Raw genomic sequence first — 22229 nt, 5'->3', positions numbered from 1 at the left:
AATTTTAATGCATTTTTTTCCCTTCTAAAACAGGATACTTTTCATATGTCTGAAATGGTTCAACTACTGTTCTAACTTAATAAACAAAGTCACCTATAAATTATAGCCCTTCTAGAACTAGGATTCTATAATACATTGTCAATCTTTATCAAACAAATCAAAAATATTATTAGTCTAAGAATTATTAGAAAAGGCAAGCCATTCATTCATTCAATTAATATGTACTGCCTGCCTGCTATGTGTCAGACATTTGGCTAGTTGCTAGAGAACCCCAAGTTAGTCAAGAACCTGCCTTCATGGAGCATACAACAATTCCAAGATGGCAATTCCTTCTTGGCCTATTTTTAAGCTAAAGTCACTGTGCTAAAGGGCAGAGAGCACCATCTCCAGGCTCAGGAGCAGCAGTCAAGGGTCACCTATTGAGGAAGGGAGGTTGGGCTGATCTATCTCAGAGTTTCACTCCCGCCTTGGCCAAGACCAACAATCAAAAAAGAACCCTGAGAAAGTATGATGGCTCCTGGGAGATCCTTTGGCCCTGAGGGTAATTTCTGTGTCATCTGCTGAAATGTCAAATTTCTTTAGGTCTCTAGGGGGAAAATGGGATAGAAACAAATGATTGGGAAGACAATCAACAACTTCTGGATATTAGCTGGTTTTGAATTTTATGGGTAACGAAAAGAACCCTACTCTTTAACCAAACTATACTTTTTTTTAATAATTAATTAATTAATTAATTTTTTATTTTTGGCTGTGTTGGGTCTTCATTGCTGCGTGTGGGCTTTCTCTAGTTGCGGGGAGCAGGGGCTACTCTTCATTGCAGTGCGTGGGTTTCTCATTGTGGTGGCTTCTCTTGTTGCGGAGCACGGACTCCAGGCACATGGGCTTCAGTAGTTGCAGCACGCGGGCTCAGTAGTTGTGGCTCGCGGGCTCTAGAGAGCAGGCTCAGTAGTTGTGGCGCACAGGCTTAGCTGCTCTGCTGCATGTGAGATCTTCCCAGACCAGGGCTTGAACCCGTGTCCCCAGCACTGGCAGGTAGATTCTTAACCACTGCACCACCAGGGAAGCCCCCAGGCTGTACCTTTGAGAAGATAATTCTAAAGCTTTGTGAATGTCACAGTACAGACTATGGTTCCAGAACATACATTACCACAATCATTACCAGGCACTTTGGTACGTCTGATCTGAGAACCTCCTCCTGATCTAAAAACAATGTTTGGGGCTTAAAATGTTAGATAAAAAAAAATTCACTTGGGGGAATTCCCTGGAAGTCCAGTGGTTAGGATTCCACGCTCTCACTGTGGCGGCCTGGGCCTGATCACTGGTCGGGGAACTAAGATTCTGCAAGCTGTGCGGCATGGCCAAAAAAAAAAAAAAAAAAAAAAGAAATTCACTTGGAAGATACAGTAAGTATTGTAACTTCAGGGGTATAAAAACCATTTTTTGCTCATAATAAATAGAAAGATGGTTAAACACTAAGCTACCTCCCCACAAATATCCATTTAAATTAATATGCATACACCCCTATAGACACTTCCTTCATCTTCCTTTACTGTTCTGCCACTCAGTCAGGTCAACCTAATTTCCTTGGAACTAGATCCCTTTTCATACTTCTTCAGGTTGCTAAGTAGATAGATATTAAAAAGTGTGCTGAGTGTGACAGTCTGGTGAAAATTTAAGATGGCCAGAAGATCTTTTAAATCAACTGTTGGATCCCATCATGTCTAGAAAAGCAGAGAACTTACATTCACAATGCATTACTCAGTCAGATGCCCCAATCATATGCTAGGCATCTCACCTTCGATATAGCTTGGACTGTCCGAAAGTCATAATTACCAGTGGTACATGGAATGTAGTCAAGACGAGAATGATCTGGAGAGACAAAAGCATGTGGTAAGAAACATAGTCCGATTACATGCTTGCAACAACTGACCATCTGAACGATTGCCAGGAGCCCTGCTTCGTAGGAGCCTACATTGCAATACTATATCTGAAAACCAAGAAGGACCAAGTGATTAGGGCTTACAATGATTCAAAATTTCCACTCATTTTGTTGAGATGGTCTCATCGCCTACACTTGAAGCAGTGAGACAGAGCTAATCAACTCCACATTACAGTAAAGGAAGGATTTAACTATTTTGTATTCACATTATTGTAAGATATTCTCAAGCAAGAATCATCTCTCTGCTTACAGAGGCTAGAATAGGGTGGATGCTCTAATAGAAGTCACTATGTCACATCGGTCCTTTTCTTCTTCCCCCGGCCATTAGCTCTCCATGAAATCAATTTTTTAAATAAGCATTTTTCTAGAGAAAAATATGCATGAAGGTTAAGATTGTGAAAGATTAGAACAAGTGGCTAGGGAGTCTCAAATAGCCATATAACAAATCTTGGAGACAGCAACTGTCTTAGATAAATGGATAAATCATGGGAAACAGGGAACAACTCAAATTTTAGAAGAAAACGAGACCTGCTTGAAGAAATTCTACCAGGAACTTAAAATTTAATTTATAACTTACTCTTCAGTGCCAAAATTATATTTCTTTCAGCTCTTGATACAGCCATCACGTGCCTCAGTGCTCTGATGCACACATTACTGGAATACTAGAGGGGCATGAGCTATGGTCCCTGATGTTGTCAGGCAGGGTAATAACCGACACAGGTAATGCCAAGCCCTGATTCAAGACTTGAGGCCAATGAATCCTCAGCATCCCTCCTACTAGGAGATGGGCTACATACTAGGATGGATAAGGGGGAGCTTATTGACTCTCCCATTCCCCCGATCCTGGCAGTACCTCCTCTGTGGTAGGGGAAGGGACAAAAGATGGAGCTAACAGCGATAAGCCCATGGGCGCTACAATCCTTCAACATTAACTGTGGGAAAGGACACCGGAACAATACAGTTTGGAGGAAAAATGCCAAGATGTGTAATGTGCAGTTTTCCGCTTCCACACAGAAGTTTTCCCTCGTACTGTAAGTCTCCCTTTTCGCACATAGCACTCTCTTTCCTCTTTCTTCTTCTTGCTCATCTTGATGCCAAGCAGCCACCAAGGACTAAAAAGGTGTTTATCTTCCTATTATGGAAGAAGGTGGTCACAAGATGTTCCTAGTTCTAAAGCAAAACAAAATCGACCACAGCTTTCTGAAAGTCTGTCCAGCAAACATGCATTTTCTACGACTGAGGTTGGAGACAATTTCAGAAGGTAAAACACTTAGCGCTTAAACTCCCCAAATCTACACCATCTTCTTGTTAGGATGAATCAACAGACTCAAAACATTACTTACCCCAGTGGTATCTCCAACCCAGGACAAGGATACTGAGCCACTGAGATCATCAAACACATGCTATAAGGGAAAAAAAAACCTCAATTTAGAAATGACATCTCCTCTTCAATCTTTGACTTCTTTAAATAATACAGAACACTATTACTTTCAAAGTAATTATGTTTATAATCATAAGGGGATATGGATTCCTGGAACAAAAAAATTTGGACAAGATAGTATTTAACCACTTAACCTAAATTACAAATAAGTTGGAAATTTCAATTCTCTCTCATACAAAGTAAGCCAAGCAGATGAGTTTTCTTCACTGCACCAGATGGGGAGATGGGATAATCTATTTGCCTTCTCCAACAGAACTAAATATAAAGATATAGAAAGTATTCTTAGGATATTTTAAAACAAGAGATCACAGCCCACAATGACAGATATAACTGTAACCCGATCAGCATAGTTAAAATTTTTCTAAGCAGCCTTCACAGTACAGCTGAATAGCTAATAGCTGGATTCCTTCTGCTTCTAGGCTAACTCACCCAAAATGACAAGGGACAGAAGCAAGAGTAAATGCCCTTGTTTCACCTTTTTATTTAATAATAACAACAACAATAATAGTATTAATAATAATAGAACAACCTTAATAGAGATGCGGTGAGTGAGGAGACAAAAACGGGAAAGCTGGTATATTATATCCAAAATATGGTAATCATATTGAAATGCAGCTATAATAATTATTGTAGGTGCTTTTGAGTTTTGGTTTTCAACTACTTTCTTCTCTATTTTTAAAATAATATACATCCATTATAGAAAATGTGTACAATAGATATAATAAAGAAAATATAAATCATTCATAATTCTATCACACAGAGATATTCAAGGTTAACATTATGTGTATAATCTACTGGTCTCTATCACTTTTTTAACCGATAAAGAAATAACACCAAAAAGGCAGCATTAGCACTGGTAAAAATTTCTTACTATATATATAGAAATGTATATAGTAAGAAATGAAGATCCTTCCTCTTTCCCGCCACAGCCCCACCACCCAGAGGGGTTAGTAGTTTAGTCTATATTTCTACTAAATGTTGACGACTATGCTTTTCTTTTATGAAGACTTATATATTATTAAGATTTAAAAAATCTTAAATATGTCCTGCCTTTCCAAATATGCGCAGTTCCTTAGGAGCTGAGGATATAATTTTATAGTCACAGTATGCCCTGTGCCTACCATGATACTTTGCATGCTCAATAGGCATTTGTTGAAAGTGATTATACATCCTTCCCAAACCACAAAGTTGATCTCAAAATAGAACATGTCCATAAGCAGCTGGTGGGATTCCAGCTTCTTGGTCACTCAAGCCACCATTCCCAACAGACAAGTCTGAAGAAACAGAACTCAAAACACTAACTGTTTTGCTTATCTTTTAATTTTCCTTTGTGGTCCTCCTAAATGGGCCACTGAATTCACCTATATTATTTCCCCCTGTGCTGTAAGTACCTCTGAGGTCGACAGAATCTCTTGTACAATCTCTGTAAATAGTACAATCAGTGCCACACAGACGGCTTGCTCAGTAAGTGCTGGTTAACTCTCAAACGCTCAGAGCTTCTCACAGCCACTGCAGGACAGAAAGGTTATTCATACATGTAAGCCGGGCAAGCATCTGAGAAAAAGTAGGTCTGCTAGAGACATCTGGAGCCAGAAGCTTAAAAACTGACACAGCAGTGCGTCTTGTAAGATGCCACACAGAGCAAGACAGCATGTTCTCTTGAGTGAGGATACAGTGTCTGAAATTACATCAATGAGCTCCTTGAGGAGAGCAGGAATATTCAGAGCTTCCACAAACACCAGATAGATCACATGGGCTAACAGTTACCTAAACAGAGGCTATCTTTCCAAGAAAGGTTCTGGGCACAACAGCTGACTAGGATAAAAGAAAAATCCCATCCCAGGAGCTCTGGCTAGCTTGATCAAGCTTTCACTTTTCAGGCAATGCTCTACACACCTGACCCAATCAGCGGACACTGGAATTACTCACATCTTCCTACTGCTCAGTCACAGAAAGAGGAGGATTATTAGATGACACTAGCAACCCTCAACTTAACCCAAACAAATCAAAGGATAGCTGACCTCATTCATCATCCAGAGTTCCTTTGGGAAAATGCAGGTGAAATTCATGAATTACAATTGTGGTCTGCTACCCTTAACCTTCCCTTCCCTTCCCAACAACCAATTAAATTTTACTTCTGAAAACACACAAACTCACTGAAAAACTCATCCACCCAGAGAAAAAAGCAATTAATTTTTTATATTTCAGTTTTTACCACTCTTATACTAGAGAACGTAAAAGACAAAAATGAAATCAGATCTAACAACAGACCAGAGCTCAGGTGGAAAGAAAAGGTCATATGGAAAGGAGACAAATCCAGGAGAATGGGGAACCAAGACCCCAGATACAATCCTTCCCCTTCAACGGGAGGATTACAGATGTCCAGGAAAAGGGTGGACAATCTGGTCATAGTTAGGAGACAGAATTGACAAATGTCAGCAAAAGGCCATTAATTCCAATGCTTGCTTATTTACCGTGTTTAACACAATGTACGTCACTCTACATTACGGTAGTATCTTAGATATTTCAAAACGTGTGTTACTTTTAACTATAGCAACAAGAATCTTGTCTGCCTCCCTCACTAGACCTGAAGCCCATCTGGGGCAGGGACCAAGCCTATTCATACTGGCAACTAATATATAGCAACAGCACATGGAAGACAATAAATATTGAATTCATTTCCTAGAAGAACTACTTGGAAAGCTCTGAAAAGGAGGATAATGAAGTGAAAAGATAAGGCCAGATCCACTTAATTTCCCCAAGGCAGAAATGAGAATGAAATGTAGAAGTTCTATTCTGAGAGGACTTCTGCTTCTGGCCAAGATGGAGTAACATGGATCAGATTCACCTTCCCACCTGAAGCAACTAAAAAAGCACAGAATATATAAAACAACAGTCTTCAAGACACTGGACTTCCGGCAATGAAGGACAATGATCCCAAACGAGGGCCTACATCTGCCCTAGCTTACTGTCCGGAGGTAATTTTCAGGCCACGGTACAAAGAAGAGGAGCCCAGGCAGAGCCCAGAGGTCTTCCTCACTTGAAGAGATGAGCTGATAGTCTGAGGAGGCCAAAGAGGCTGGAGTTCATAGCTTAGTGTATGAAAGAGGAAAGAGCTACAAAGAAAGAGAACAGTGCCAAGTGTTCATCTGAGTACTAATCATCACATGAATGTGAGGAAACTACCTGAGGCCAGGGAAAAACATACCTGAAAAAATTGAAGGAAACAATATCTGTGTGTCACACAGGACCAGAAACAATTTCTGTTCCCAAAAATCATAGGAGAAAACCACATATTTTACAAGGATTTGGACAGAATACTCAGAAAAGTTTTACCTTGGTAATGAAGAAAAATTAATCCTAGACTAAATTCTATACTAGTCTTGCCTAAAAAGCTTAAAAACAAGACCAAAAACTATTGTTAAGTAACCTAACTACGTCCCAAAACAAAGTTCAAGAATATTTACAGGCATATTAAAATATGCAGCACCCAAGAGGATAAAATTCACCACGTCCAACAGTCAATAAAAAATAACCAGGCATGCAAAGAAGAAAACAGGACCCATAATGAAGAGAAAAATCAATCAAACTGACCCGGAAATGACACAGATAATAAGATTAAGGACATTAAAAGTTATAATTATACTCCATATGTTCATTCAAGAAGTTAGCGAATAAACTAACACAACAGTGTAAAGCAATTACACTCCAATATAAAAGTAAAGAAGTTAGAGAACAGACTGAGCAAAGATAAGCATTAAATAAGGATACAGAAGATATAAAAAAAAGACTCAAATTGGACTTCTAGAGATGAGAATTACAACATCTGAGATGAAAATTATACTGGATAGGATTGACAGGAAATTAGACATTGTAGAAGAGAAGATTAACAAACTGGAAGACACTCCCAGTGGAAACTATCCAAACAGAAACACACAAAAAACAACCAGCAAGCTACAGTGCTGGACACCCTATGCCAAACAACTAGCAAGACAGGAACACAACCCCATCCATTAGCATCCATTGGTTCAGTGATAAAAATCTTAAAAGAATCCAGAAGAAAAAATGATTATTACATACAGAGGAACAAAGAATCATAGTAGACTTCTCTCCAGAAACAATGCAAGCCAGTGTATCAACATCTTTAAAGAATAGGAAAAAAAACCTGTAAAGATAGAATTCTATACACAGTGAAAATACCTTTTAATAATGCAGGTCCTGGAGGAGCTGCAAGATGGTGGAAGAGTAAGACGCGGAGATCACCTTCCTCCCCACAAATACATCAGAAATACATCTACATGTGGAACAACTCTTACAGAACACCTACGGAGCGCTGGCAGAAGACCTCAGACCTCCCAGAAGGCAAGAAACTCCCCATATACAGGTAGGGTAAAAAGGTAGGATAAAAGAAAGGTAGGTAGGATAAAAGAAAAAAGAAAATACAGAGACAAAGGTAGGATAAAAGAAAAAAGAAAAAACAGAGACAAAGAATAGGGACGGGACCTGCACCAGTGGGAGGGAGCTGTGAAGGAGGAAATGTTTCCACACACTAGGAAGACCCTTTGTGGGCAGAGACTGCGGGTGGTGGAGGGGGGAAGCTTCGGAGCCGCAGAGGAGAGCACAGCCACAGGGGTGCGGAAGGGAAAGTGGAGAGATTCCCGCACAGAGGATCGGTGCCGACCAGCACTCACCAGCCCGAGAGGCTTGTCTGCTCACCTGCCGGGGCGGGCGGAGCTGGGAGCTGAGGCTCGGGCTTCGGTCGGATCCCAGGGAGAGGACTGGGGTTGGCGGCGAGAACACAGCCTGCAGGGGGTTAGTGAGCCACAGCTAGCCGGGAGGGAGTCCGGGAAAAAGTCTGGAGCTGCTGAAGAGACAAGAGACTTTTGCTTGCCTCTGTTTCCTGGTGCGCGAGGAGAGGGGATTAATAGCGCCGCTTAAAGGAGCTCCAGAGACAGGCGCGAGTCGCGGGTATCAGCGCGGACCCCAGAGACGGGCATGAGATGCTAAGGCTGCTACTGCAGCCACCAAGAGGCCTGTGTGCAAACACAGGTCACTACCCACACCTTCCCTCCTGGGAGCCTGTGCAGCCTGCCACTGCCAGGGTCCCGTGATCCAGGGACAACTTCCCCAGGAGAACGCACGGCGTGCCTCAGGCAGGTGCAATGTCATGCTGGCCTCTGCCGCCGCAGGCTCGCTCCGCATCCGTACCCCTCCCTAGCCTTGACCTGAGTGAGCCAGAGCCCCCGAATCAGCTGCTCCGTTAACCCAGTCCTCTCTGAGCGAAGAACAGACGCCCTCAGGTGATCTACACACAGAGGCGGGTCCAAATCCAAAGCTGAACTCCCGGGAGCTGTGCGAATAAAGAAGAGAAAGGGAAATTTCTCCCAGCAGCCTCAGGAGCAGCGGATTAAATCTCCGCAATTAACTTGATGCATCTGTGAAATACCTGAATAGACAACGAATCATCCCAAATTGAGGAGAAGGACTTTGGGAGCAATATCTATATCTATATCTATATCTATCTATCTATATATATATTTCCCTTTTTCTCTCTTTGTGAGTGTGTATGTGTATGCTTCTGTGTATGATTTTTGTCTGTATAGCTTTGCTTTTACCATTTATCCTAGGGTTCTGCCTGTCTGGGTTTTTTTTTGTTTTTTTTTTAATTACTTAAAAAATTTTTTTTCTTAATTATTTTTATTTTAATAACTTTATTTTATCTTCTTCTTTCTTTCTTTTTTCTCTCCCTTTTATTCTGAGCTGTGTGGAGGACAGGCTCTTGGTGTTCCACCCAGGCGTCAGGGCTGTGCCACTGAGGTGGGAGAGCCAAGTTCAGGACACTGGTCCACAAGAGACTTCCCAGCTCCACGTAATATCAAACGGTGAAAATCTCCCAGACATCTCCATCTCAATGCCAAGACCCAGCTCCACTCAACGACCAGCAAGCTCCAGTGCTGGACACCCTATGCCAAACAACTAGCAAGACAGGAACACAACCCCATCCATTAGCACAGAGGCTGCCTAAAATCATAATAAGGCCACAGACACCCCAGAACATACCACCAGATGTGGACCTGCCCACCAGAAAGACAAGATCCAGCCTCATCCACCAGAACACAGGCACTAGTCCCCTCCACCAGGAAGCCTACACAACCCACTGAACCAACCTTAGCCACTGGGGACAGATAGCAAAAACAACGGGAACTACAAACCTGCAGCCTGTGAAAAGGAGACCGGAAACACAGTAAGTTAAGCAAAATGAGAAGACAAAGAAACACACAGCAGATGAAGGAGCAAGGCAAGAACCCACCAGACCTAACAAATGAAGAGGAAATAGGCAGTCTACCTGAAAAATAATTCAGAATAATGATAGTAAAGATGATCCAAAATCTTGGAAATAGAACAGAGAAAATACAAGAAACGTTTAACAAGGACCTATAAGAATTAAAGAGCAAAAAAACAGAGATGAACAATACAATAAATGAAATTAAAAATTCTCTAGAAGGGATCAATAGCAGAATAACTGAGGCAGAAGAACGGATAAGTGACCTGGAAGATAAAATAGTGGAAATAACTACTGCAGAGCAGAATAAAGAAAAAAGAATGAAAAGAATTGAGGACACTCTCAGAGACCGCTGGGACAACATTAAATGCACCAACATTCGAATTATAGGGGTCCCAGAAGAAGAAGAGAAAAAGAAAGGGACTGAGAAAATATTTGAAGAGATTATAGTTGAAAACTTCCCTAATATGGGAAAGGAAATAGTTAAGTCCAGGAAGCACAGAGAGTCCCATACAGGATAAATCCAAGGAGAAACACGCCAAGACACATATTAATCAAACTATCAAAAATTAAATACAAAGAACAAATATTAAAAGCAGCAAGGGAAAAACAACAAGTAACTCATAAGGGAATCCCCATAAGGTTAACAGCTGATCTTTCAGCAGAAACTCTGCAAACCAGAAGGGAGTGGCAGGACATATTTAAAGTGTTGAAAGAGAAAAACCTACAACCAAGATTACTCTACCCTGCAAGGATCTCATTCAGATTTGACGGAGAAATTAAAAGCTTTACAGACAAGCAAAAGCTAAGAGGATTCAGCACCACCAAACCAGCTTTACAACAAATGCTAAAGGAACTTCTCTAGGCAGGAAATACAAGAGAAGGAAAAGACCTACAATAATAAACCCAAAAGAATTAAGAAAATGGTAATAGGAACATACATATTGATAATTACCTTAAATGTAAATGGATTAAATTCTCCAACCAAAAGACATAAACTGGCTGAATGGATACAAAAACAAGGCCCATATATATGCTGTCTACAAGAGACCCACTTCAGACCTAGGGACACATACAGACTGAAAGTGAGGGGATGGAAAAAGATATTCCATGCAAATGGAAATCAAAAGAAAGCTGAAGTAGCAATTCTCATATCAGACAAAATAGACTTTAAAACAATGACTATTACAAGAGACAAGGACACTACCTAATGATCAAGGGATCAATCCAAGAAGAAGATATGACAATTGTAAATATTTATGCACCCAACATAGGAGCACCTCAATACATAAGGCAAATACTAACAGCCATAAAAGGGGAAATCGACAGTAACACAATCATAGTAGGGGACTTTAACACCCCACTTTTACCAATGGACAGATCATCCAAAATGAAAATAAATAAGGAAACAAAAACTTTAAATGATACATTAAAGAAGATGGACTTAATTGATATTTATAGGACATTCCATCCAAAGACAACAGAATACACATTTTTCTCAAGTGCTCATGGAACATTCTCCAGGACAGATCATACCTTGGGTCACAAATCAAGCCTTAGTAAACTTAAGAAAACTGAAATCGTATCGAGTATCTTTTCCGACCACAACGCTATGAGACTAGATATCAATTACAGGAAAAATTCTGTAAGAAATACAAACCACGGAGGCTAAACAACACACTACTTAATAACCAAGAGATCACTGATGAAATCGGAGAGGAAATCAAAAAATACCTAGAAACAAATGACAATGAAAACATGACGACCCAAAACCTATGGGATGCAGCAAAAGCAGTTCTAAGAGGGAAGTTTCCAGCTATACAAGCCTACCTTAAGAAACAAGAAACATGTGAAATAAACAACCTAACCTTACACCTAAAGCAATTAGAAAAAGAACAAAAAAACCCCAAAGTTAGCAGAAAGAAAGAAATCATAAAGATCAGATCAGAAAGAAATAAAAAAGAAATGAAGGAAATGATAGCAAAGATCAATAAAACTAAAAGCTGGTTCTTTGAGAAGATAAACAAAATTGATAAACCATTAGCCAGACACATCAAGAAAAAAAAGGGAGAAGACTCAAATCAATAGAATTAGAAATGAAAAAGGAGAAGTAACAACTGACACTGCAGAAACACAAAGGATCATGAGAGATTACTACAAGCAACTCTATGCCAATAAATTGGACAACCTGGAAGAAATGGACAAATTCTTAGAAATGCACAACCTTCCAAGACTGAACCGGGAAGAAACAGAAAATATGAACAGACCAATCACAAGCACTGAAATTGAAAATGTGATTAAAAATCTTCCAAGAAACAAAAGCCCAGGACCAGATGGCTTCACAGGCGAATTCTATCAAACATTTAGAGAAGAGCTAACACCTGTCCTTCTCAAACTCTTACAAAATATAGCAGAGGAAGGAACACTCCCAAACTCATTCTACGAGGCCACCATCATTCTGATACCAAAACCAGACAAAGATGTCACAAAGAAAGAAAACTACAGGCCAACATCACTGATGAACACAGATGCAAAAATCCTCAACAAAATACTAGCAAACAGAATCCAACAGCACATTAAAAGGATCATACACTATGATAAAGTGGGGTTTATCCCAGGAATGCAAGGATTCTTCAATATAAGCAAATCAATCAATTTGATACACCATATTAACAAATTAAAGGAGAAAAACCATATGATCATCTTAATAGATGCAGAGAAAGCTTTTGACAAAATTCAACACCCATTTATGACAAAAACCCTCCAGAAAGTAGGCATAGAGGGAACTTTCTTCAACATAATAAAGACCATATATGACAAATCCAGAGCCAACATTGTCCTCAATGGTGAAAAACTGAAACCATTTCCACTAAGATCAGGAACAAGACAAGGTTGCCCACTCTCACCACTATTATTCAACATAGCTTTGGAAGTCCTAGCCACAGCAATCGGAGAAGAAAAAGAAATAAAAGGAATCCAAACCAGAAAAGAAGAAGTAAAGCTGTCACTGTTTGCAGATGACATGATACTATACATAGAGAATCCTAAAGATGCTACCAGAAAACTACTAGAGCTAATCAATGAATTTGGTAAACTAGCAGGATAAAAAATTAATGCACAGAAATCTCTTGCATTCCTATACACTAATGATGCAAAATATGAAAGTGAAATTAAGAAAACACTCCCATTTACCATTGGAACAAAAAGAATAAAATATCTAGGAATAAACCTACCTAAGGAGACAAAAGACATGTATGTAGAAAATTATAAGACACTGATGAAAGAAATTAAAGATGATACAAATAGATGGAGAGATATACCATGTTCTTGGATTGGGAGAATCAACATTGTGAAAATGACTCTACTACCCAAAGCAATCTACAGATTCAATGCAATCCCTATCAAACTACCACTGGCATTTTTCACAGAACTAGAACAAAAAATTGCACAATCTGTATGGAAACACAAAAGACCCCGAATAGCCAAAGCACTCTTGAGAAAGAAAAATGGAGCTGGAGGAATCAGGCTCCCTTACTTCAGACTATACTATAAAGCTACAATAATCAAGACAGTATCGTACTGGCAAAAAAACCCCAGAAATATAGATCAATGGAACAGGATAGAAAGCCTGGAGATAAACCCACGCACATATGGTCACCTTATCTTTGATAAAGGAGGCAAGAATATACAGTGGAGAAAAGACAGCCCTTCAGTAAGTGGTGCTGGAAAAACTGGACAGCTACATGTAAAAGAATGAAATTAGAACATTCCCTAACACCAAACACAAAATAAACTCAAAATGGATTAAAGACCTAAATGTAAGTCCAGACACCATCAAACTCTTAGAGGAAAACATAGGCAGAACACTCTATGACATAAATCACAGCAAGATCCTTTTTGACCCACCTCCTAGAGAAATGGAAATAAAACCAAAAATAAACAAATGGGACCTAATGAAACTTAAAAGCTTTTGTACAGCGAAGGAAACCATAAACAAGACCAAAAGACAACCCTCAGAATAGGAGAAAATATTTGCAAATGAAGCAACTGACAAAGGATTAATCTCCAAAACATAAAAGCAACTCATGCAGCTCAATATCAAAAGAACAAACAACCCAACCCCAAAATGGGCAGAAGACCTACATAGACATTTCTCCAAAGAAGATATAAAGATTGCCAACAAACACATGAATGACTGCTCAACATCATTAATCATTAGAGAAATGCAAATCAAAACTACAATGAGATATCATCTCACACCAGTCAGAATGGCCATCATCAAAAAATCTAGAAACAATAAATGCTGGAGAGGGTGTGGAGAAAAGGGAACACTCTTGCACTGCTGGTGGGAATGTGAATTGGTACAGCCACTATGGAGAACAGTATGGAGGTTCCTTAAAAAACTACAAATAGAACTACCATATGACCCAGCAATCCCACTACTGGGCATATACCCTGAGAAAACCATAATTCAAGAAGAGTCATGTACCACAATGTTCATTGCAGCTCTATTTACAATTGCCAGGACATGGAAGCAACCTAAGTGTCCATCGACAGATGAATGGATAAAGAAGATGTGGCACATATATACAATGGAATATTACTCAGCCATAAAAAGGAACAAAACTGAATTATTTGTAGTGAGGTCGATGGACCTAGAGACTGTCATTCAGAGTGAAGGAAGTCAGAAAGAGAAAAACAAATACCGTATGCTAACACATATATATGGAATCTAAAAAAAAAAAAATGGTCAGAAGAACCTAGGGGCAAGACAGGAATAAAGATGCAGACCTACTAGAGAATGGACTTGAGGATACGGGGAGGGGGAAGGGTAAGCTGGGACAAAGTGAGAGAGTGGCATGGACATATATACACTACCAAACGTAAAATAGATACCTAGTGGGAAGCAGCCACATAGCACAAGGAGATCAGTTCAGTGCTTTGTGACCACCTACAGGGGTGGCATAGGGAGGGTGGGAGGGAGGGAGATGCAAGAGGGAAGAAATATAAGGACATATGTATATATGTCCTTCACTTTGTTATAAAGCAGAAACTGACACACCATTGTAAAGCAATTATACTCTAATAAAGATGTTAAAAAAATAAAAAATGATTGTAGTTGACAACTGCATAACTCTCTGAATGTATGAAAAATCAATAAATTTTACACATTAAAAAAAATGCAGGTTTTAAAGAAGAAAGGTTCTGTTCTCAACATATCCATCGCTCCTCAGCATTATATGGTGGGTTTTTCTTTTCTTTTTTTAATTTTATTGAAGTATAGTTGATTTACAATGTTGTGTTTAATTTCTGCTGTACAGCAAAGTGACTCAGTTATACATACTGGGTTGGTCAAAAAGTTAGTTTGGGTTTTTCCTTAACATCTTACGGAAAAAACCCAAATGAACTTTTTGGCCAACCCAATATACCTATTCTTTTCCATTATGGTTTATCACAGGATGTTGAATATAATTCCCTGTACTATACAGTAGAACCCTGTTGTTTATCCATTCTATATACAATAGTTTGCATCTGCTAATCCCAAAATCCCAATCCTTCCCTCACACACATACACCCCACCACCGGGAACCACAAGTCTGTTCTCTGTATCTGTGAGTCTGTTTTTGTTTTGTACTTATGTTCATTTGTGTCCTATTTTAGATTCCACATATAAGTAACATCGTATGGTATTTGTCTTTCTCTTTCTGACTTACTTCTCTCAGTATGATAATCTCTAGGTCCATCCATGTCATTGCAAATGGCATTACAGTATTTCATTATTTTTTATGGCTGAGTAATATTCCATTGTGTACATACATCTTTATCTATTCACCTGTCGATGGACATTTAGGTTGTTTTTATGTCTTGGCTATTGTAAATAGCATCGCCATGAACATAGGAGTGCATGTATCTTTCAGAATTATAGTTTTGTCTGTGTGTGTCCAGGAGTGGGATTGCTGGACCATATGGCAAACTCTATTTTTAGTTTTCTGAGGAATCTCCATACTGTTTTCCATAGTGGCTGCACCAATTTACATTCCCATGTTGTGGGTGTTTCTTTTTGATAGCCACAAGAGAGGGACTACACCAATGCAAAAGATCTGAAAGACAGCTGAAATCCCATTTTTCCATGTAAAACCAACCACTCTAGTTCCTAATTATCAGAGCTTGAATAACCTCTTCTTAGGTATTATTCTCACAGCACTTATTGATGTTGCTTGTACTATAACTATTTACGTATTTGGCTACCTCTCAAATCATGTTAGGAATTCTTAGATGGCAAACAGTATGATCTGGTATTTCCTGTCAGGCCTAGCACAAGGTCTTATAGATAGTAAGTTCTCCACGAACATCTCCGTAAAAGTGTATTCCCAAACCCCTGCTACCAAAATTGATCTGTGTGTAATCTCCCCTCTACCGTGATTACCACCATTTCAGTAAATACTAGCTAAGTAGGGTTTCTTCCTATGCCCTTACTGCCAGCCACAACATTGTTAAACACTAGTATGTGTTCTTGGGTATTCACACATACAATAGTGACCTTACTCCTCTCCTTCACTGTAGTTACCATCAATTCCATATAGTCAAAAATTGATAAACACATCAAAGCGTTTAGAGGCAACGGCCAGGAGTAGACTATACAGAAGAGAAATTCAAATATTTGAGTATGAAGAAATAAAAGTCTGTCCACTAAGATTTAAGCAGGGCTGACAGAGGTGGGAGCAGTTGGGAGCAATAGCAAGGTATGGTAGAGGGAGTTGTGCAGGCAGAACAAACACGAAGATATAGGCAAGTATTTTGAAAAAGTTCGAAGGGTAACACAAATAAAATATATTAATTTCACCAACTAGTAAAGTGCTACGTATACAGTAGATGCTATTAAGTAGTTGTTAAATAAGAATTTCAAGATCAGGATAAACACAGTTACAGTGGGAATAAAAGGAAAATAAAAATAGAGAAAAGGAAATGTGTGTGAAAAGAAAAAGTACTTCTTGAAATACCCAAAGAAAGCTGAGACGAGGCCACAGGATCACTCACTCAAACAAGGAAGGTTTCCCAGGGCAGCCTGGTTCTTACTTTCTTTTACCCCACAAGAGTCAGATCTATTCTTGGGAGAAACTAAACCCAAAAGATTCCACGGTATGCTGTGTTCATTCTGGATTGAAAATATATGGTGCTTCTCTGCTGCCTTTCTGAGCATCACAATGTACACATTCCTGGTCCTAAGCAAAAGCAAATGATACTCCTTGGCGATGGGATAAATGGAAGCGGGGTTATGTTCTACCTATGTAATGGTCAATTGGCTAGTTGGCTGCCTCCATATTCTTTTCTAGGATTTCATTTGTTTTGGTCCTTTATAAGTAAAACTTGGAACTCTTTCTGCCTATCATACTATTATTAGATAAAGAATCCAAAACCGCATTTTCCTGCATTAACCTATTTTATTCTCCCCATTATCACTTTGGTCCTTCTATTTAAGGGAGCCTTTTCTTTTCCAGAATGGCATAAAGTTTTTTGAACAGTTGTACTGTGTGATACAAATAAAAACAAATTGTAAAAAGAAAAAAAAAATGAGGAAGGTTTCCAACGGTACATACAGCTGAACATAATCAACTAATAAGTTATGGTTCAACTGCTCTAATCAAGGCAAAGTTAGATGAATAAAAGAAATAAGAGCAGAGGACAAAACTCTGGATAGAAAGAACTGAAAGGCAGAATAAGCCCTTTAGGAAGAGAAAACCCCAAACCTCCAACACAATATTTCCAATGAATATCCTACAATATTAAAATACTAAACATATAAATAAAACATTTAGGAGTTGAGGAGTCCAGCCAATAGAAGGTAAAGTGTCTACTTCAAGCATTGTTACAAAAAAGATGTTATGTATTAGCTGTATACATGACAAATGAAATGGAGAAGGTGGCAGAGAGCTGAAGCCTGTTTTATTTCTGGTAAACAATAGTTGTGCTGCTCCAATGTAGTATGCTTAAGAGTAGATTATTTAGCACAAAGAGAACACGATCTGGCCACTACATATTGCTAAGCAGTCAGTCAAATGCAGGATCTAGAAGCAGGTCAAAATTAAGGGAAACCACGTAAATATACTGTTTGTGTGATTAGCAATCCAAAACCAGCATCTAGAGGGGCCACAGAGTAAATACAGTAATTCAGATTACATAATCATACCCTATTGTAGAAAGCTCAGAAACCAAGAAATTTAAGATTAGCTATGTCAAATGTCAGCTTGATTCTATCAGGAACAGATGAGCATGAAACTTGCCCCATCTAGTGAGAGGTTTATTAATCCCCTAGCACAGTCACTGGCACAGGAATAGATAAGACAGATCAATGGAACAAAACAAAGTCCAAGGCTGGACAAAGTTTCTTTTAGTGTATGATAAAGCAAGCATTTCAAATCAGTGGTAAAAGAGTTTTGGAAAAACCAGCTATTTGGGAAAAATAAAAAGCTGGATTCCTAACTCCCTTCTTACCCCCCTACCCCGACTCCACATTAAATTCCACATATGACAAAGATTTAAATACAGAAAGTTAAACCATAAAAATCCTAGAAGTATGAGTGAATATTTTTATAATCTTAGAAATGAGAAGACCATTACAAAAAATGATACAAAACCCAGAACCCTTAATATAGCAATTACTTTGACTATTAAAAAAAAATCAATGGCAAAATACTGAACATAAAGTCAAAAAAAAATGGAAAAAATTATTTGCAACACAATAAAGGGTTAATACAGAGTTTTCAAATCAATAAGAAAAAGACAAAGATCTCAAAAGAAAATAGGCAGGGACTTCTCTGGTGGCGCAGTGGTTAAGAATCCGCCTGCCAATGCAGGGGACATGGCTCCGAGCCCTGGTCCGGGAAGATCCCACATTCCACAGAGCAACTAAGCCCGTGCGCCACAACTACTGAGCCTGCGCTCTAGAGCCCACGAGCCACAACTACTGAGCCCACGTGTCACAACTACGTGCTCTAGGGCCCGCGTGCTGCAACTACTGAGCCTTGTACTGCAACTACTGAAGCCAGCACCTACAGCCCATGCTCGCAACATGAGAAGCTACCGCAATGAGAAGCCTGCGCGCTGCAATGAAGCGTAGCTCCTGTGCACAGCAACTAAGACCCAACGCAGCCAAAAATAAATAAAATTTAAAAGAAAAGAAAATAGGCAAAGGACACAAACAAGTAATTCACAAAAGGACACAGAAATGACCAATAATGTTTGAAAAGCTATTCAATCTCACTAGTAATCAAAAGAAAATCAAAGAAAAATAATGTGATAACATTTTCCACCTGTTGGAAGCGCTTGACAAAATGTATCCAGTGAGGGGTGGACACCAGAGCACCTGTGTGCACTGTGGGTGGGAATATATAAACTGCTGTAACTTTTCTGGAGAGCTATTTGGTGATGTGAATCAGAACTGAAAATGCCCACACCACATGACCCAAGCAATCCCACTCAGGAATTTATTATCAGGGGATAATTACGCATCTTTACAAAATACGTTATACACCTGAAGGTTTACTGCATCCTGCAGGCCATCTACTGTGTTAAACATCTTACACACATTATCATTTAATCCACATAACAACCCCATATTACTATACCTGTATATCCTAGACAAGAACTGAAGCTTTGTTAAATGCGTTATGTTATGCAATGAAACAATATACCAGGTGCTAATGAAAATGTTTCAGGTATTTACTGACATTGAAAGATATTCATAACATGTTGAGTAAAAAGCAGGTTTACAGAATAGCATGTAAAATCGTGTGTGTGTGCGTTTATGGTTAAAAACATTCTTCCAAATATTAACAGCAACCATCTCTAAGTGGCAGAATTTATGGTGGTGTTTCTTCTTTATAGTTTTTCCATGGTGACTGAATTACTCCCCACCCCATCATCTGTTGAATAGTGATTTCTAGTGTCCCAGGTGGCACTGATAGCCATATACTGACCTCTGGTAGGGGAGCTCTGGGCAGCAGGGAGTCACTGACTGGCATTTATAACCAAATTGGTTTTCAGGGACTCATTACATTAGAAAGTAGGTGACAGCTTGTACTACCTTCTCTGAAACACAACCATCTTGACAGAGGATAATGCAAGACTCATCCACACATTTAATGCCCACCATTTAAAGCCTGAGGTCCACACATTTTAGAGACCATGAATTAACAAAAATGTCCATTTCTGTGGTCATTTGGCTAATCCCTAGTTCCATCTGGAAAAGAGAAAGGCCATAAAACACAACATTCTTTACGGAAATAACTTTGTCTTCACATCTAATCAAACAAGAAGTCTAATTAAATTACTGTTACTATAGCTGGGAGAACTTAAAGTTGGTCCCGAGAGTCACCGTAGCTTGGAAAAAAATTCTGGTAATGAGAAACCTCTGCCTATCTTTAGTTACACACCTGATCAAAAGTAAAACACTGAAAGAATTAACACCAGCACAACTGAGCCTGGATCAGTTTCACATGGCGCGCCCCAGTTTAAAAGCCACTTGCAGATGACCCGACAGTCTGGCCATCAGGAGCAACCTCTCTGGCAAGTAAACAGAGAGTGAATTCAATGATGCCATCCTTCACACATGTTCCTTCTTTCAACAAATACATCTGCTTGCCTACCATGTGCCGGACCCTCTTTGGGGCGCTGCAGACACAGCAGTGACAACACATACTCTGTGCTCAGGGAGCTTATACTCTATGAACACACTTCTTAACCGAAGTCTAAGAATGAAGACTAAACATGCTAGATATTCAACCTACAGAAGACAACCTGTCATTGTGAAAAATAAAACTGCAAAAGGGTGTTAAAGCCTGGTCTAGTAACTAACTGGTTGGGAAAGTGGGCACAAATCATTTTCTCTCTTGGGAATCTACTTCCTCAGGAGTAAAACTGAATTATGCTCCTTCACTCACTGGAATAATAAGAATCAAATGAAATAACAAGGCACTGGTGATCCCATAAAGGCTGGGAATTTAAGATTTAGGCTTCCAAACCCCAAACAGGGAACACAGGGATAGACAGGACACAGTGATGGTGTAAGAGAGGTTTGGGACAAGACCTGGGCGAAGCTCTTGCGGGCAGGAATAAAATCTTAACAGAATACAGTTCCGTTAAATAAGGCACTGCTAGGACCATAAAACACGAGCCAAAAATAAGATCACAAATGTTCCAGTCCTCCCAGAGACTATCCTTAGAAATAAAAAGGCTAAACATAAAACCGTATACAAGTTTGCAAACCTATTCAATTATTCAGAGTTTTCTGTGAGGCAGGATGGTACAGAGGAGAGCACTGGGCTAATACCTGGTCAATGTGAATTTCATTTCCGGCTCTGCCAACAGCTCTGTGAACTTGGGCAGTAAAACCTAACTTCACCACCAAGGCGAGGAAGCTGGAATGACATTTCCAGTACCTATAAGCTTTAAAATTCTATGACTCATCAATAATTTCACACCTCAGTTTGCTTTTCCACTGCTCTGCCTTCATTTGGGGAAAAAAAAAAAAAAAAAAATCAGCCCCTTGCTCCACAATACTCTAGTGTCAACAGGAAAGGGCAACAGCAACTCCATTATCTAGAAACCTCAACAACCTGGACATTCACTGAAAGGAAGCAAGGGAGAGAGACCTCTGATGACAGTGTCCATGCAATAAAACCCTATGCACCTGACCACTAAGAGAAACCTGCAGACCGTCGCTCTAAATCAATCTGCTAAACCTGTTAGATTGCCTAAAATTAGAAATCTTTTTCTCAGTTTACAGAAGCATCTTACAGAAGTAAAATTTCTTAGCTTACAGAAGTTAAATTTGGGCGACACTGTATCTAGAGACAGGGACAGCAGCAAGAAGGAACAGGATATTGCAAGGGGACTATCATTTCTGCAGGAAAAAAAGAGTAAACTTCAACAGGCAGACAATGGCACTAAGCTTATAAATCTGGGCCATTCAAAATGGGAGAAAATAGCCCCACAAATCTCAACAGACCTTGAGGGCATTAATGCCATACCACTTTAAAATAATGTGAGTCGTGGTACAGCATAATTTAATCTCCTTAATGATCCAAGGTCATACTGTTGACAAAGAAGGCAGAGACGTATGTATTTTAGAAAGATATCCATTAAAAATAACAAAAACAACAAATTTTGGCATTCAAAAGGGTAGGCTTAAATGTCTACCCTAGGCTTAGTTTTCGAAAAACTCATCTTCATGGGATAATTCATTTCTCATCATGCCTAATAAATGAGTTAAATTTCAAACTGTTGGCATTTAATTTTTACATCTTAATCTCATTTCAAAGAAAAGAAAGTGATGAAAGGATATGCGCCAGTGGCCAGCTGACTGGACCATAAAAGCTCACCAGTCCCCACTGGGTGTGGGGACCAGCCCGGCCTCCCTCTGCTACAGCCACACTGGCCTTCTTCCAGACCTCTGGGTGCACCATGCTCCTTCTAGCCCCAGGCCTGTGAACATGCTTTTCTCTCTGTCTGGGACACTCCTACAGGAAAAATTCTATTCATCTTCCAGTACCAGTTTAAGTACTTTC

General features: G+C 39.5%; 1 protein-coding gene across 4 annotated transcripts in view; it reads right to left on the bottom strand.

Annotated features, from left to right (window-relative positions):
* The window catches only part of SORT1 (sortilin 1), a 74221-nt gene that overhangs the window by 41601 nt on the left and 10391 nt on the right, over nucleotides 1-22229 (bottom strand). For all 4 annotated transcript variants that reach the window (XM_033434571.2, XM_033434564.2, XM_033434586.2 and 1 more), the window contains exons 2-3: nucleotides 3283-3342; nucleotides 1796-1869 (exon numbers count right to left, since the gene is read on the bottom strand). In XM_033434571.2, the coding sequence (XP_033290462.2) occupies nucleotides 1796-1869; nucleotides 3283-3342 (134 nt within the window). The remainder of the gene's footprint in view (nucleotides 1-1795; nucleotides 1870-3282; nucleotides 3343-22229) is intronic.

This window comes from Orcinus orca, chromosome 1 (genome assembly GCF_937001465.1).
Source record: "Orcinus orca chromosome 1, mOrcOrc1.1, whole genome shotgun sequence".
Taxonomy (NCBI): Eukaryota; Metazoa; Chordata; class Mammalia; order Artiodactyla; family Delphinidae; genus Orcinus; species Orcinus orca.
The sequence above is the reverse complement of the archived record's forward strand: the minus strand, read 5'-3'. Positions and strand labels throughout refer to the sequence as shown.